This window comes from Hemicordylus capensis, chromosome 3, assembly GCF_027244095.1.
Source record: "Hemicordylus capensis ecotype Gifberg chromosome 3, rHemCap1.1.pri, whole genome shotgun sequence".
NCBI lineage: Eukaryota > Metazoa > Chordata > Lepidosauria > Squamata > Cordylidae > Hemicordylus > Hemicordylus capensis.
Window position 1 is genome coordinate 3,830,946 of NC_069659.1, and position 13,658 is coordinate 3,844,603.

The following is a 13,658-nucleotide window of genomic DNA, read 5'->3' on the forward strand; positions in this document are numbered from 1 at the left end:
GGCAGACAGAGACGGCAGACAGGGCATCAATGGCAGAATCTCTCTGCTGGGCCCCCAAGATTTCGCCAGGCATTGAGGCCAGGCACACAATCGAAAACTGTGTTCTACCCAGGTTTGGGAGCTGTGTGTACTCCCAAGTTTTGATTGTGTGGAAGCAAGGTTAGAGGAAAACCTGGGTAGAAGTGATTGTGTGGAGGCAAGGTTAGAGGAAAAGCTACCCAGGTTTTCATTGCCTGTCATTGCAACCACAGGAAGCTGCCTTATACTGAGTCAGACAGTCGTCTGTCTAACTCAGCATTGTCCACACTGAGTGGCAGATCATGAATTTCATACCCACTAACAAAACCTGCCTATGTGAGATATGCAGAGGGTTGGAGACACAGGAACAAAGGAAGCTGCCTCCTACTGAGTCAGACCCTTGCTCCATCTAGCTCAGAATTGTCTACACAGACTGGCAGCGGCTTCTCCAGGGTTGCAGGCAGGAATCTCTCTCAGCCCTATCTGGAGATGCTGCCAGGGAGGGAACTTGGAGCCTCCTGCATGCAAGCAGACAGGTGCTCTTCGCAGAATGTCCCCATCCTGTATGGGGAATATCTTCCAATGCTCACATGTGGTCTCCCATTCAAATGCAAACCAGGGTGGACCCTGCTTAGCAAAGGGGACACTTCATGCTTCCTACCACAAGACCAGCTCTTCTCTTTGCCAGTGCAGATGGCAAAGTCTCCTTGGGCTTGGATAAAGTTGTTCAACTTGTCACCACCCCCTCAAACATGCACACCAGTGAAAAAGAACCAATGGTGCCTTCTTGCATCTGTGGCTGTTTTTAAAGCTTTCACGGTAAGCACAGCCATTTCACCCGTGCACCCACCACCATGGGTCTGGGATTTCTGGGGAGTGATAGGATTCGGGATCTGAGGGCAGGACTCCTCAGCCAGCTTGTACCCCCAGAACATTTCATTCCAATATTTTATTTAACTTTATCGCAGAAAAATATGAGCATGCAAAGAGGGATTAGTACGGAGCAGACAAGTACCTAAGGAGTATGGAACTTCCAAACAGAAAGTGTAGCAGCTGGGAACTTTAAAAGTTCCCTAGAAGAAAACGTTTCCGTGTGCAAGGATTTAGCCACTTGCTAGTGTAGGTGGCAAGAGAGGTGTGCATGTCTACCTGAGATCTTAATCTTCTTCACCGTCTTGTTGGTGTTGTTCGTTACGTGGACATTGACGTTGATTGGTTCCCCGTGGTAGTAAATCTAGAGTGAAAACGAGAGGCAATTCCTGTGATCTTCAAGGAGGAGCCTCTGGGACAGTCTCCGCCCACTCCTCCTCCCCTCCCCAGGGTTTAGCCCCTTCGCCTGCCCCACTTTCGTCAGACCCTGTGGGGTCAGGCCAGTAAGTGTTCCATTGGAAAGGCCAGAGGGGAGCACAAAGCCCAGGGAAGGACAAAGTCGAGGTTCAGCAAAGTGGACGGGGGGTCAGCTGGGCCAGAGGCAGGGATGTAAGTAGGGAGCTACACTAGCAAGAGCTTGCTCAGACTGAGGAACCAGGCCTGAAGCAGCAGTTTTATAGTTCGGCCACGGCACTTCCCAGATTAGCCACTCAACAGCAGCAAAAGGCTTCCGTTCAGGCAAATCGCATTCAAAACGTAAACAGCAGGGGGAGCCGTCTCGCGGAAACTAACAACTCAAAAAACCAGCAAATGTTTAATGCCGGATACACGATGTCATAGCTCTATATCGCAGCGATTAAATGTGAAACAAGGCATTGGAAATGTGAACGGCACCCTGCTGTCAACGTAGGGACTGCGGTGTCACAATGCAGGAAGTGTGGGAGCACACTCCGAGATCCGCCGTGACTCCGTTGCAGGGTCTAATCTGGAAAGCGCCCAGGTCTCTACTGGGCTCCCAGATTGCCTGGTCTGTCTGGGCCACTGAGCTGCAGTTCCCTCTCTGGCCATTGGCTGGGGGGGGGGGGGCGCTGCAGCACAGCAAAGACCAGGTCAATACCTCCCTCTTCCCGGAAGCAGCCCTGAGGGTGCAAAAAGTGAGGCACCAGAGCCCTCGGGTCCATTTTTTTCATCCGAATCTTTTCACCTCAAAACATTTTGGGACTTTTTTCAGAAATAAATTGCTACACTGTTCATGCTATTCAGACCCCCAACTTCCCCTTTTTTTTTTTTGCATAAGAGCATAAGAACAGCCCCGCTGGATCAGGCCCATCTAGTCCAGCATCCTGTTTCACACAGTGGCACACCAGTGTCCCCTCTAACAGGGATTCCCAGATGTTGTTGACTACAACTCCCATCTTCCCCAAGCAAAAGCATTTGCAGCTGGGGATTCTGGGAGTTGCAGTCAACAACATCCCTGTTAGAGGGAACACTGCGGCCCGCCCACCGGGAAGTCTGGAAGACGCGCCACTGAAGCAGATAAATGTGGGAGGCCGTTCCATGCTCCAGAGTGAGGCCTAAGCTGCAACCGGGGCCCCCCGAGTGGGGTGTGGGGTCCGCCTCATTCCCAGCCTGAAGCAATAGCCCCCAGGGTTTCCTGTTCCTGCCCCACAGCTGATGGGTACAGAGCACACGCACATACATGCGCACATGCGCGCGCACACACGCTACCTCCTTGTCCAGGGAGGCCTCCAAGTGCAGGGGCTTGTCAGACATGAGGAACTGCCTGGTGGTCTCAGCCATGGGCTGCGGTCCGGGCCGCTCCGGCGCATACTGAACTTTACGGATCACCAAGCGGACGGAGTTCCTACAGCAGCACAGAGAAGCAGACGGGGTCAAGCGGGAACAGCTCCGTCATGGCTTACACCAGGGGTCCCCACTGTGGCTGGAGATGATGGGAGTTGTAGTCCAACATCTGGGGACCCCAGGTATGGCACTCCTGGCTTACATTCTATAAGCTCCCCACAAGTTAACTGGGTAGTTTAAGTTTCAGGCAGGTGCGCACTGAGTCCTATGATCCTCAGCCCAGCTGGAGGGGGCCAAAGTGGGGCAATCGAGTCCGACATCGTTTCCTCCAGTGGCTGAGAAGATGCTTCCAGGAAACTCAGGAATGCAACAGCCCCTACCCGACGGCTTGCCCACCCCCCGCCCCCAGCCACAGAAACTCAGAGCCATCCTGATTGTATCTGCAGATTCCATTGGCCACCAGCTGTCGCTAACCCTCTCCTCTAATCCCCCTTTCAAGGCATCTGACCTGGGGACCATCACCCCCATCCTTGGGGCAGCAAATTCCACCCATTAATCACGCACGGAGTGGAGATGTTTCAGCCATTCTGATTCTGCTGGAAGTCAATCTTGCTCAAGAATTTTGTGCATGTTAGGAGAGGCAGGAAAACTCTCTACCCACTTTCTCCACACAATTCATGACTTTATACACCTCTACCAAGTCTTCCCTTGCATGGGCGTAACGATAGGGGGGCAGAGGGGGCACGTGCCCCAGGTGCCACTTAGTAGGGGCGCCAAAAAGTGCCCCCACCAATCCCCTTCCTTTCCCCATTTTTTTTTTCAAAAAAATATTTTTTTTTGGTAAAAAAATTTGAGTCCGGGTTGGCGGTGGCGCCCCTCCCCCCCCTCGGCGCAGGCGCGACTTGCTAGTCACTCTGCTTCATTTCCTGAGCAGCAACAAGGAATCTCTTTCTCTAGACTAGCAGGCGCCGCGCTAATGGGACTACCACTACTTCTCTTCGGCTTGCCTCCACCTCCTCTAGCCTCCGCAGCAGCTTGTGCGCCCTTTGCTCCCGCTTACTAGCAAGGCACCTGGTGTCTTTGAGACGCCAACCGCTTTTAGTAACCTGAACTAAGGCATTAGTGCAGCGGCGCACCGGACTTCCTCTCTGCTGCTTTCCTATCACTAGGCGGGATGGCGGTAACCACACGGTACTTTCTGGCAGCGGCCGTGACTTTTAGCCGAGCCTTGCTCCTCTGCGCGCCCTTCTCCTTGGTACGGCCCAGCTCAGGTGAGTGAGCGGACGATGCGCGTGAGAGAGCAGCAACTCCTGCGCGCTCTTGACTCCCCTTGGAAGCCTTCCCCTCTCTGTGAAGCTGCGGTCCTCCTAGGCACGCTTGAGTGGGACTCGGGACAGGGAGTCACTAAGACTTTTTTTTCCTGCGTAGAAGAGCATAAAATTGCGCCGTGGGTGCAGCCTTTCCTGCGCAATCTGCCTGTAGCGATGGTAGAGTAGAGATTGTTCCCATCGTTTCCTAGGATTTGCTTGTTCATTCTTTCACTAGATTTTTTTTTTTTTTTTTTGCAATGCCGCAGTAAATTTGTTAAACTTTAGAGCTTCTCAAGGGCAGCTCTGGGGTGGGGGACAAGAGGGCAATGCGTGGGGTTGTTGTGTTTCCCCCTCCCGCAGAGCGCGCTTCCGCAAGTAACTGGCGGAGGCTTCTGAGGAGCCTTCGCTTTGGCTTCAGTAAATGCTGCTAAGGACTGAGACGCCTGTGGCGGGGCGGGGGCGGTGTGGAGACGAATACCTTTGCAATCGTTTATCTTGCAAATCAGATGGAACAGACTGGGTTGGGGGAGGCGAAATGTGGAAGAAATCAGTCCCTCAACCTGGGCGGGCACATTTGGAAAATTTATTGCGATAGGTTTAGTCTGGAAAGTGGTTTCCTTTATTGTTTTCATTAGGGGATCTGAAGCACAGCAGAATTAATCTAACTCTCGACCTTCCCAATGGTGGAAAAGGCTTTGTGGTGGAGTAGGAATATTATTTGCCTCGGATTTTATTGAGGATTTAATGCTTGCTGCCTGGGAAGGCTCCGTGGCGGGCGCACTTTCCCCCAGGGTGGAGGAGCCTGCCTCGCCTTTCCCCCCAGTTTGCTTTTCCGGTGCGTGTCCCCTGGCTTAGGGAGCGGGCGCGCACGCACACACACACCCCTTCGCTCAAACGGAAGCTGAAGTTGGGAGGGGTTTCTTCTCTTCCACCACGCTCCCCGCCAGCAAGCAAGTCTTCCCTGCCTTCTTGGGTATGTTTTGGTGTTGGTGATCCTTTTTAGTGGCCACCTTTGACTTCCAGTCTCTGGGATTTGGCATGTTTGGATCTCTTCTTCTTCCTCTGCTGTGAGTTTTACAGTTATTTCAAACAGATGAAATGCATTCCACTTACTGACCATTCTTCTGCAAATCAGTTTCTTTCCACTGAAAGATTAGCTAGAAAACCAGCTAGAATTTCAAATGGGATTGTTTATGCACTGAAGAATAAGTATTAATAGCAAAAATGTATTCACAGTATGATTGTTTTCTGCTGATGAAAATGAATTGCTACTTTAAAAATAAGAAAGAAAGCAGCCTATTCATTATAGAATATTTGTTCTGATACTCTGCAATCACACTCCCAATTTATAAATAAATATGTATGTATAGGTCATTATAGAGTCTAGAGCAGTAAGCCCCAGTTATCCAACTTCTTGCAAAACAGTACGGCTTTCAATCAAAGTTATTGATTATTGTTCCACTTTATCCAACTTTTTTGCTTTTTCAAAGAGAACTTTGGTTAGGGGTGGAAATAAAGAGAGAGTGTTTTCATTCTTATTCACCTTCAAACATAATCAACAAATTGAATTAATTGCCAGAAGATGTAAGCCCCTTTCATTATTTATAATAATGTAGTATCATTGCATCATAATTCTGATGTTTGAGATACAAGCCAACTCCACAGGGTTGTTGTGAGGAAAAACCTGTCTTGGAGATGCTGCCAGGGAGGGAACCTGGAACCTCCTGATGCTCTTCCCAGAGCAGCTCCATCCCCTGAGGGGAATCTCTTCCAGTGCTCACACTTCTAGTCTCCCATTCAAATGCAAACCAGGGTGGACCCTGCTTAGCTAAGGGGACCAGTCATGCTTGCTACCACAAGACCAGCTCTCCTCCTCCACAACATAGGAGTATATACTGCATGTTGGCATCTGATGTAGGAACATGCTTATGGTGGGCAAACATGTGTTATGTATGCACAGTATGTTGGGGGTGGGTGGGAGTGGCGCGGCGGGGGGGGGCGCAATTTCAGTGCTTGCCCCGGGCGCCGTTTCCCCTAGTTAAGCCTCTGCATATACTGAGTCAGACCATTGGTCTATCTAGCTCAGTATTGTCTACCCAGTCTGGCAGCGGCTTCTCCAAGGTTGCAGGCAGGAATCTCTCTCTCAGCCCTATCTTGGAGATGCTGCCAGGGAGGGAACTCGGAACCTAGATGCTCTTCCCAGAGTGGCTCCAACCCCTGAGGGGAATATCTTCCAGTGCTCACACTTCTAGTTTCCCATTCAAATGCAAACCAGGGTGGACCCTGCTTAGCTAAGGGGCGGGGGGGGCGCAATTTCAGTGCTTGCCCCGGGCGCCGTTTTCCCTAGTTACGCCTCTGTTCCCTTGGTCACCTTTTCTTTCTGCTACCTAACACCCTCCCGCCCCGCCCAGATTTTAGACTCCCCTTACAAGGAACGTGCTTGATCACTGTGGGCACATCCAATTCATCGCCTCCAGACCATGGGTAGCCAACTTGAAGCTCTCCAGCTGTGGATGGACTACAATTCCAATCATCCCCACCCACAACACACACACACACACACACAGAGGCAAAGATAATAAGGAATTGGTTGAGAGCTTTCAGCCAGTTCCTTATTATCTTCACCTCCCTCTCCTCCGTTGCCATCCTTTCCGCCCACCCACTCTCCCATTCCATCCTATCCCATCTGAAACTGTAAGATCCTCGGGGCAGGGACTTGTTTGCTCATACTACAATGTAAACCACAAAGGCTATAAAAACAACCACTGTAGCAGCGAGAAGGCTGCTGTCCCCTTGCCCACCTCTTGTGGATCTTCTCTTCCAGGTTCTCTGCACAGAAAGCTTTGACCTCATAGTCAACGCCGCAAGCCTAGGAACCAAAGGAGAGAAAAAAAGGCAGGCGAAGTCACGTTTATAGCTGTGCTGCTCTGTGATGGAAACACCCAGGGCCAGAGTCGTACTGATGGGGGCCCTTGGCCAGCCATGCCCTTAGCAGTCTCTGAGGTTCCTCAGAGATCCCCTGCGCAGTGAGCAGAGGAAGACTCTCTGCGGTCAAAGGAGCTTCATGCCGGCTCCTCCGGCTTCCCTCCGGGCTCCTAGGCTGGTGCTGCACAATTCCAGGCAGTCCTGGGAGCAACAAGCATGCCATTAAGTCAGCGGGACCACTGTGGGCACTGAAGTGCACCGGGCCGCATTTCCCCGTGGTCAGTGAGGGATGCGATCCCAGCAGCTGTCAGGCGTCCCGTCATGGCCCGTTGTCATTTCCTTAGGCCAGCAGGGCTCAAACTTGGGTGCCCAGATGGCGTCGCACTACAACTCCCATCAGTCCCAGTCACAGTGGCCAGAAGACAAAAGGCCTCTGCAGCTGAGGATGACGGGAGTAAGGAACACAGAAAGTTAGGAACCTGTCATATACTGAGTCAAACCCTTGGTCCATTTAGCTCAGTATTGTCTACACAGGCTGGCAGGGGCTTCTCCAGGGTTGCAAGGTTGGAGTCTCTCTCAGCCCTATCTGGAGATGCTGCCAGGGAGGGAACTGGGAACCTTCTGCATGCAAGTAGGCAGGTGCTCTTCCCAGAGTGGCCCCATCCCCAGAGGGGAATATCTTACAGCGGTCACACATGTAGCCTCCCATTCAAATGCAAACCAGGGCAGATGCTGCTTAGCAAAGGGGACAATTTATGCTTCCTACCTCCTTCAACAGTATCTGAGGACCCAGGTTTGAGAAACCCTGACTTGGGCAACGCCACATGGTGAAATGAGCATATCAAGGCATGCGGGCTGGGGTGCCTGCCACCTTACGGAACGAGTTGTGCCAAGCAGATTTTCCTGAGGATGCAAAGCCCACCCCGTACGTAGAGTGAGAGCAAACACTTGATTACCTTGCCTGTGTCTTCTGGTCCAGGTTGCAGCGTCACAGAGCATGGAAGGTTGGGTGGGATCTGAATTCGAAAAGCGGCAGTGTGAACAAGGATGCCAACATGCCCAGGTCTTGTTCAGACATTTTAAACAATTCCCACCACATGCAGACATCTCTACCTGTGCACCCAATGTCCACATAATTTTTGGTGTGGTACAGTCACCCTTAAGTTGCTCAGTTTTCTCTCTCTGTGTGTGTGTGTGTGTGTGTGTGTGTGTGTATGTGAGAGAGAGAACAAGCCTGAATCCCTGTTTAATCTTCTGGTTTCTGGAGACTCAAGCTGATTCAGGAGTGCTGATGGCCCCTAGTTTTCCTATTTGCTTCTAGCTGCTGCTTCCCGCTGCCGGCCTTGGAAACTCCTGCTTGGCTGACTTTCCCACACTTTGCTCAGGATGTGGAGGTAAAAGATTCCAGAAGGATGGGATGCCCTGCAGGGCCACTGGTAACCCTGTGGCGACTTGCATAGCCCAGGACCGGCACGCCTGGCACAAGCAGCCCAAACGATCATTTGGGGAATAGTTTTGTGTGTGTGTGTGTGCGGGAGGGATAGTCAGTGTGGTGTAGCGGTTAGAGCACTGGACTAGGACCGGGGAGACCTGAGTTCAAATCCCCATTCAGAAACTTACTGGGTGACTCTGGGCCAGACACTTAACTTTCAGCCTAACCTGAAGAGGGAGATATAAATGTAAAAATAAATAAAATAAATCATGTAAACAGCCCGGGATGTGAGAGGTCCTTCCCAGCATCCCTTGCAGCAATGCAAAAGGTCCTAGGGCACATCTCTTGGAATGTGCCACACTGCTGCCGCCGCCCTGGGACCGGTGGTGCCCGTGTCCCCGTTGCCACTGGCCAGCCAGTCCGAGGCTCCAAGGCCATAAACTACTTTGAGGCCAGACTCTGCGATTCTGCACAAGGATGAGATCACTTGCGCTGAAGGCTAAGTTAGGGCTGACTCGAGCTGTGTGAAGACACAGTGCAGAAAAGAGCACCTGAAATGATCAAGGGACTGGAGCACTTTTCCGACAAGGAAAAGCCAAAGTCTTGGGGGCTTTTTGAGTTTAGAAAACCAAGGGAGGAACATGACAGAGGTGTATAAAAGCACGTCTAGTCTAGAGAAAGCAGTTACAGAACGTTTTGCTCCCTCTCTCACAGGACTAGAAGTTTTGCTCCCTCTCTCACAGGACTAGACTCTTGAAGTGGGTTGCCAGGAAATTGGGGAGAGGCAAAAGGAGGTACCTCTTCACACAGCACATAATTAATCCATGGAATTCTCTGCCACATGATGCAGTGATGGCCACTAGCTTGGGTGGCCTGAAAAGGGGCTTAGACAACCTCATGGGGGACAGGTCTGTCAACGGCTACAAGTCCTGATCAGGGTTCCCTCTAATTTTTTTCATCTGTGTGCAGAACCAGTTTTGTTCTGGGCGGCAGTATCAAGGCAGTGTGTGCGCACATGTGCATGCAGAATGGGGCCTCTCTGATTCAACCTGAGCGGGATCTAAAATTGACTGAGTGGACATCGAAAAACATGCGAGCGGGCGCACCTGAGCATGCCTTAGAGGGAACGACACTGGCCCTGACGGCTACCGGCTGCCTCCAGGCTCAGAGGCAGGATGCCTCTTAATCCCAGGGGCAGGGGAGCAGCAGCAGCAGGAGCCAGTTCAGTCCTTGCCTGTGGGCTTCCCAGAGGCATCTGGTGGTGTCCGGATGCTGGACGAGAGGGACCCTGGGCGTGATCCAGCAAGGCTCGTCTCAAATTCTCATGGATTAAGGCTAATGTAGTATGAGGTCACGTTAATGAAGTCCGGAACCATTTCCCACAGAAATTAGATACTGACCGATGGTTTTGAAAGTGATTCATTATATTTTCAGTTTGAATGTAACACTGCAACCATTAATGTGCTTTCCTAATTATGTTGAGACCGCGACAGAATCAACCGTTGAGCCTATCCTATACCTGTACACTTGAACAGCAGCCATAATGGTATATGCAGCAAAATGGGACAACGGAAAGAGAGATTCATTACATCAGAACAGCCCTGCTGGATCGGGCCCAAGGAGGCCCATCTCGTCCAGCATCCTGTTTCACACAGTGGCCCACCAGATGCCTCTGGGAAGCCCGCAGGCAAGAGGGGAGGGAGAGCCCTCTCTCCTGCTGTTGCTCCTCTGCCACTAATATTCAAAGGCATTTTGCCTCTGAGGATGGAGGCGGTCTACAGCCATCAAGACTAGTAGCCAGTGATAGATCTGTCCTCCGTGAATTTGTCTAAGCCCCTCTTAAATTCATCCAGGCTGGTGGCTGTCGCCATATCCTGTGGCAGAGAATCCCGTAGGTTAATTATGCGGAGACCAATGCATTGGTAAACATGGCAGCTTAGCTTAAAACATTAGAAAGAGACAACCACACAAGGGAGTGTTGGAGCCCTGTAATTGGGTATTCAGTGTATGCATGGTCGATAAAAGGGATCTGTAGTGATGAATTTCAGCTGAACAAAGCATAGTAAGTACAAGTTATGGAGGAAAGAAAAACTGTCTGGCGTGTTCAATGAGCTTCCTGTAATGGGTGGGCTCAAACATCATGCCATCCCACCACTTATTTTCTGAAGCCATGGCCACCACTAGCAATAAAGGGGAGTGCCGAGAGGCCGTCAGCTCACAGTGCAGCCCCTTCCAAATCGCTTGGGCCAGTAAGGTAGTGTCCATACTGGCCCTCCATGCTGTAAGAACAGAAGCAGAGCCCTGCTGGACCACATCAAAGGTCTACCTTTGAGTCCAGCATCCTGTTCCTCAAAGTGGCCAACCAGATGCCTCTGGGAAATCGAGGAGGAGGGCATGAAGGCAAGAGCCTTCTATTGCTGTTGCTCCCCAAAGCAATCGGCACTCAAAGGTAGGCTGCCCCTGAACATGGAGGTTTCACAGAGCCCTCATCCACACCGGCAGACTTCTCCTCAAACGTGAATTTGTCGAAACCTCTTTGAAAGACGTCTAAGCCAACGGCCATCACCACGTCCTGCAGCAGCAGTGAAGTCTGTACAGTGATTTTGTGCTGTGTGAAGGAACCTTTCCGTTTGTCCTGAATCCCCTGCCAGTCAGATTCATGGGATTAACCCCCCCCCCGCCCCCGGTTCTAGTATTACCAAAGTGGGCAGGGAGGAACTCCACTCTTTCCACTTGTTCCAGGCCAGGCATCATTTCATAAGCCTCTGCTTTTCATGGCCCTCCTCATTCACCTTTCCTCCCCAAGCTAAAAAGCCGTGCTGGTAAAGAAGATGTTCCGACCTGGGGGCCTCCGGATGTTGCTGGACAACAACTCCCGCCACCCCCAGCCACAATAAACGGACAATGGGAGTTGTCGCTCAGCAACACCTGGAGGACCACGGCTTGGGCACTCTTGCTCTGACCCCACCAGCCCTCCAACCATGAAGCTCTCCCGCCTTAACTGAAGGCAGCCGCCCAGCCAGGGAGCCCTTTCCGCGGCAACATCTTCCCCCCCTCGGACCAAAGCGCTGCTTTCTTCAGCTGTTTCTCTCCCTGCCAACAAGCCGCGCCGGAATGAATGGGCCTCATTACTGCAGCAATTAAGCCACATTGTGCAGAAAGAGAAGGAAGCCACAATTCCCACAACGGTAAATAACGGGCAGGCCCAGGTGCCCGGCTGCGCCAACGCTGAGTGAGAAACTGTGCAGCCTCAAGGCGCGCTTCCTCCTTCCTGAAGTGAAGGTCATGGCGGCTGGCGATGATGGGAGTTGTCGTCTCATCAACTCCCAGGGCCACTGTAGTTGCCCTGCTAACTGGGCAGAGAGGCACTTTTTTAACTTGGTGGTTCTCTTTATTGAGCAGGGGGAGAGCAACTGGCCCTCTCCACCCCCAGCACAGCATCCCTCCAGTGACTGTTGCTGGTGTCCATCCTATGTTTCTTTTTAGATGGTGAGCCCTTTGGGGACAGGGAGCCATCTTTCTTTCTTTCTTATTTATTTATTAATTATTTCTCTGTGTAAACCTCCCTGAGCCATTTGTGGAAGGGCGGTATAGAAATCACATTATTAACCATCATCATCATCATCATCATCCAACAGGATGTGGGGACCTGAGGTGTGAGAAGAACCCCTCCGGTAAGGAGCTCGGGGTCATGTGGGCAACCATGTTGGACAAAGCCCATGGGGACGGGGGGCACAACAGACAGGGCAGGGGAGGGCACAAGGCTGAAAAGGGGAGGAAGAAGGATCCGTACCTCGAAGGTAAAAGGGTAGGCCTGCTCACCGAGCTTCTTAATCAGCCGTTCCTGGAGCCGCGTCAGGGGCTTCTTCTCCTCAGGGACCGGAGGGAAGGCCTGGATGTTGGCCACAAAAAGATCCTTGCGGAAGGTCAGGCCCAGGACGTCCAGATCCTCGCGGCCGTAGCGGAAGGCGCATGTCAGCGTCACGAAGACTGCGGGGAGAGCACATTGCAAGGGGGGGACAGAGTGATCAGGAACGAGAGGCTAAAAAAGAGCCAGGGAGGGGCCAGTGACCAATGGCTAAGCGTCAGCCCTCCATGGGGCGGGGGGGGGGGTCATTTGACTGATGGCTTTCCATGCACACTGCTGAAGGGAAGGGGGGGGGTTACCTTTCCTCTCTTTTAAGTATTCCGGATCAACCAACACAACGCCATCTGTAGAAGGGAAAAAGGCAGACATCAGGGCTGTGCCCACAATGCAACACTTGGTGCTTCTGCTGTGCATGGATAGCAGGACAGAGGAAGCTGCCATATACTGAGTCAGACCCTTGGTCCGTCTAGTTCAGGATTGTCTACACAGACTGGCAGCGGCTTCTCCAAGGCTGCAGGCAGGAGTCTCTCTCAGCCCTGTCTTGGAGATGCTGCCAGGGAGGGAACTTGGAACCTTCTGCAAACAAGCATCCAAGTTAGCCCCTGCTAACTGGGCAAAGAGGCACCTTTTAATGTGGTGAGTCTCTTTATTGAGCAGGGGGAGAGTAACTGGCCCTCTCCACCCCCAGCACAGCACTTCCAGTGACTGTTGCTGGTGTCTATCTTGTGTTTCTTTTGAGATTGTGAGCCCTTTGGGGACAGGGAGCCATCTTATTTATTTATTTATTATTTCTCTGTGTAAACCACCCTGAGCCATTTTTGGAAGGGCGGTATAGAAATCGAATTAATAATTAATAATAATGCAGGTGCTCTTTTTTCCAAAGTGGCCCCATCCTCCAAGGGGGATATCCTGCGGTGCTCACACATGTAGTCTCCCTGGGACCTTCTGCATGCCAAGCAGATGCTCTGCCACTGATCTATGGCTGCCATCCCATAGAGGGACTATCTTACCCCAGAAAGGGCTCACATATAGTCTCCCATCCACATGCAAATCAAGGCAGGCCCTGCTTAGCAAAGGGGATAATCCATGCTTGCTGCTACAAGACCGGCTCTCGTCCCTCGTGCAACTTCTCTGTTCCCCAGCATGCCCCACAAAAGCTACAGCTGCAGTCAATGAGGACCGAGATGGAGGGCTGGTTGCTGAAGCACCCTCTGGGGCACTGCCAATTGATGCCGGGCGATGAGGGAAGTTGGGTTGGCCAACACTCATGCGCAGAGAAATGGCAGGAGACCTGCCTCGCAAGAACCAGAGGAGTTGGGACTGCAACATTTGGGAGCAGCCTTTTGGGGGGTGGCTCCCCCTTTAGGGAATGCCTTCTCCAGGGTCACTCACCTGGCACCTGCTTCGTTACGCTTTAGGTAGCAGGATAAGA

General features: G+C 51.9%; 1 protein-coding gene across 6 annotated transcripts in view; it reads right to left on the reverse strand.

The window, feature by feature from the left end:
* The window catches only part of ARRB1 (arrestin beta 1), a 180,598-nt gene that overhangs the window by 22,636 nt on the left and 144,304 nt on the right, over nt 1-13,658 (reverse strand). For all 6 annotated transcript variants that reach the window (XM_053313215.1, XM_053313217.1, XM_053313218.1 and 3 more), the window contains 6 exons: nt 12,526-12,570; nt 12,152-12,348; nt 7,883-7,942; nt 6,803-6,870; nt 2,617-2,752; nt 1,168-1,252 (listed from right to left, as the gene is read on the reverse strand). In XM_053313215.1, the coding sequence (XP_053169190.1) occupies nt 1,168-1,252; nt 2,617-2,752; nt 6,803-6,870; nt 7,883-7,942; nt 12,152-12,348; nt 12,526-12,570 (591 nt within the window). The remainder of the gene's footprint in view (nt 1-1,167; nt 1,253-2,616; nt 2,753-6,802; nt 6,871-7,882; nt 7,943-12,151; nt 12,349-12,525; nt 12,571-13,658) is intronic.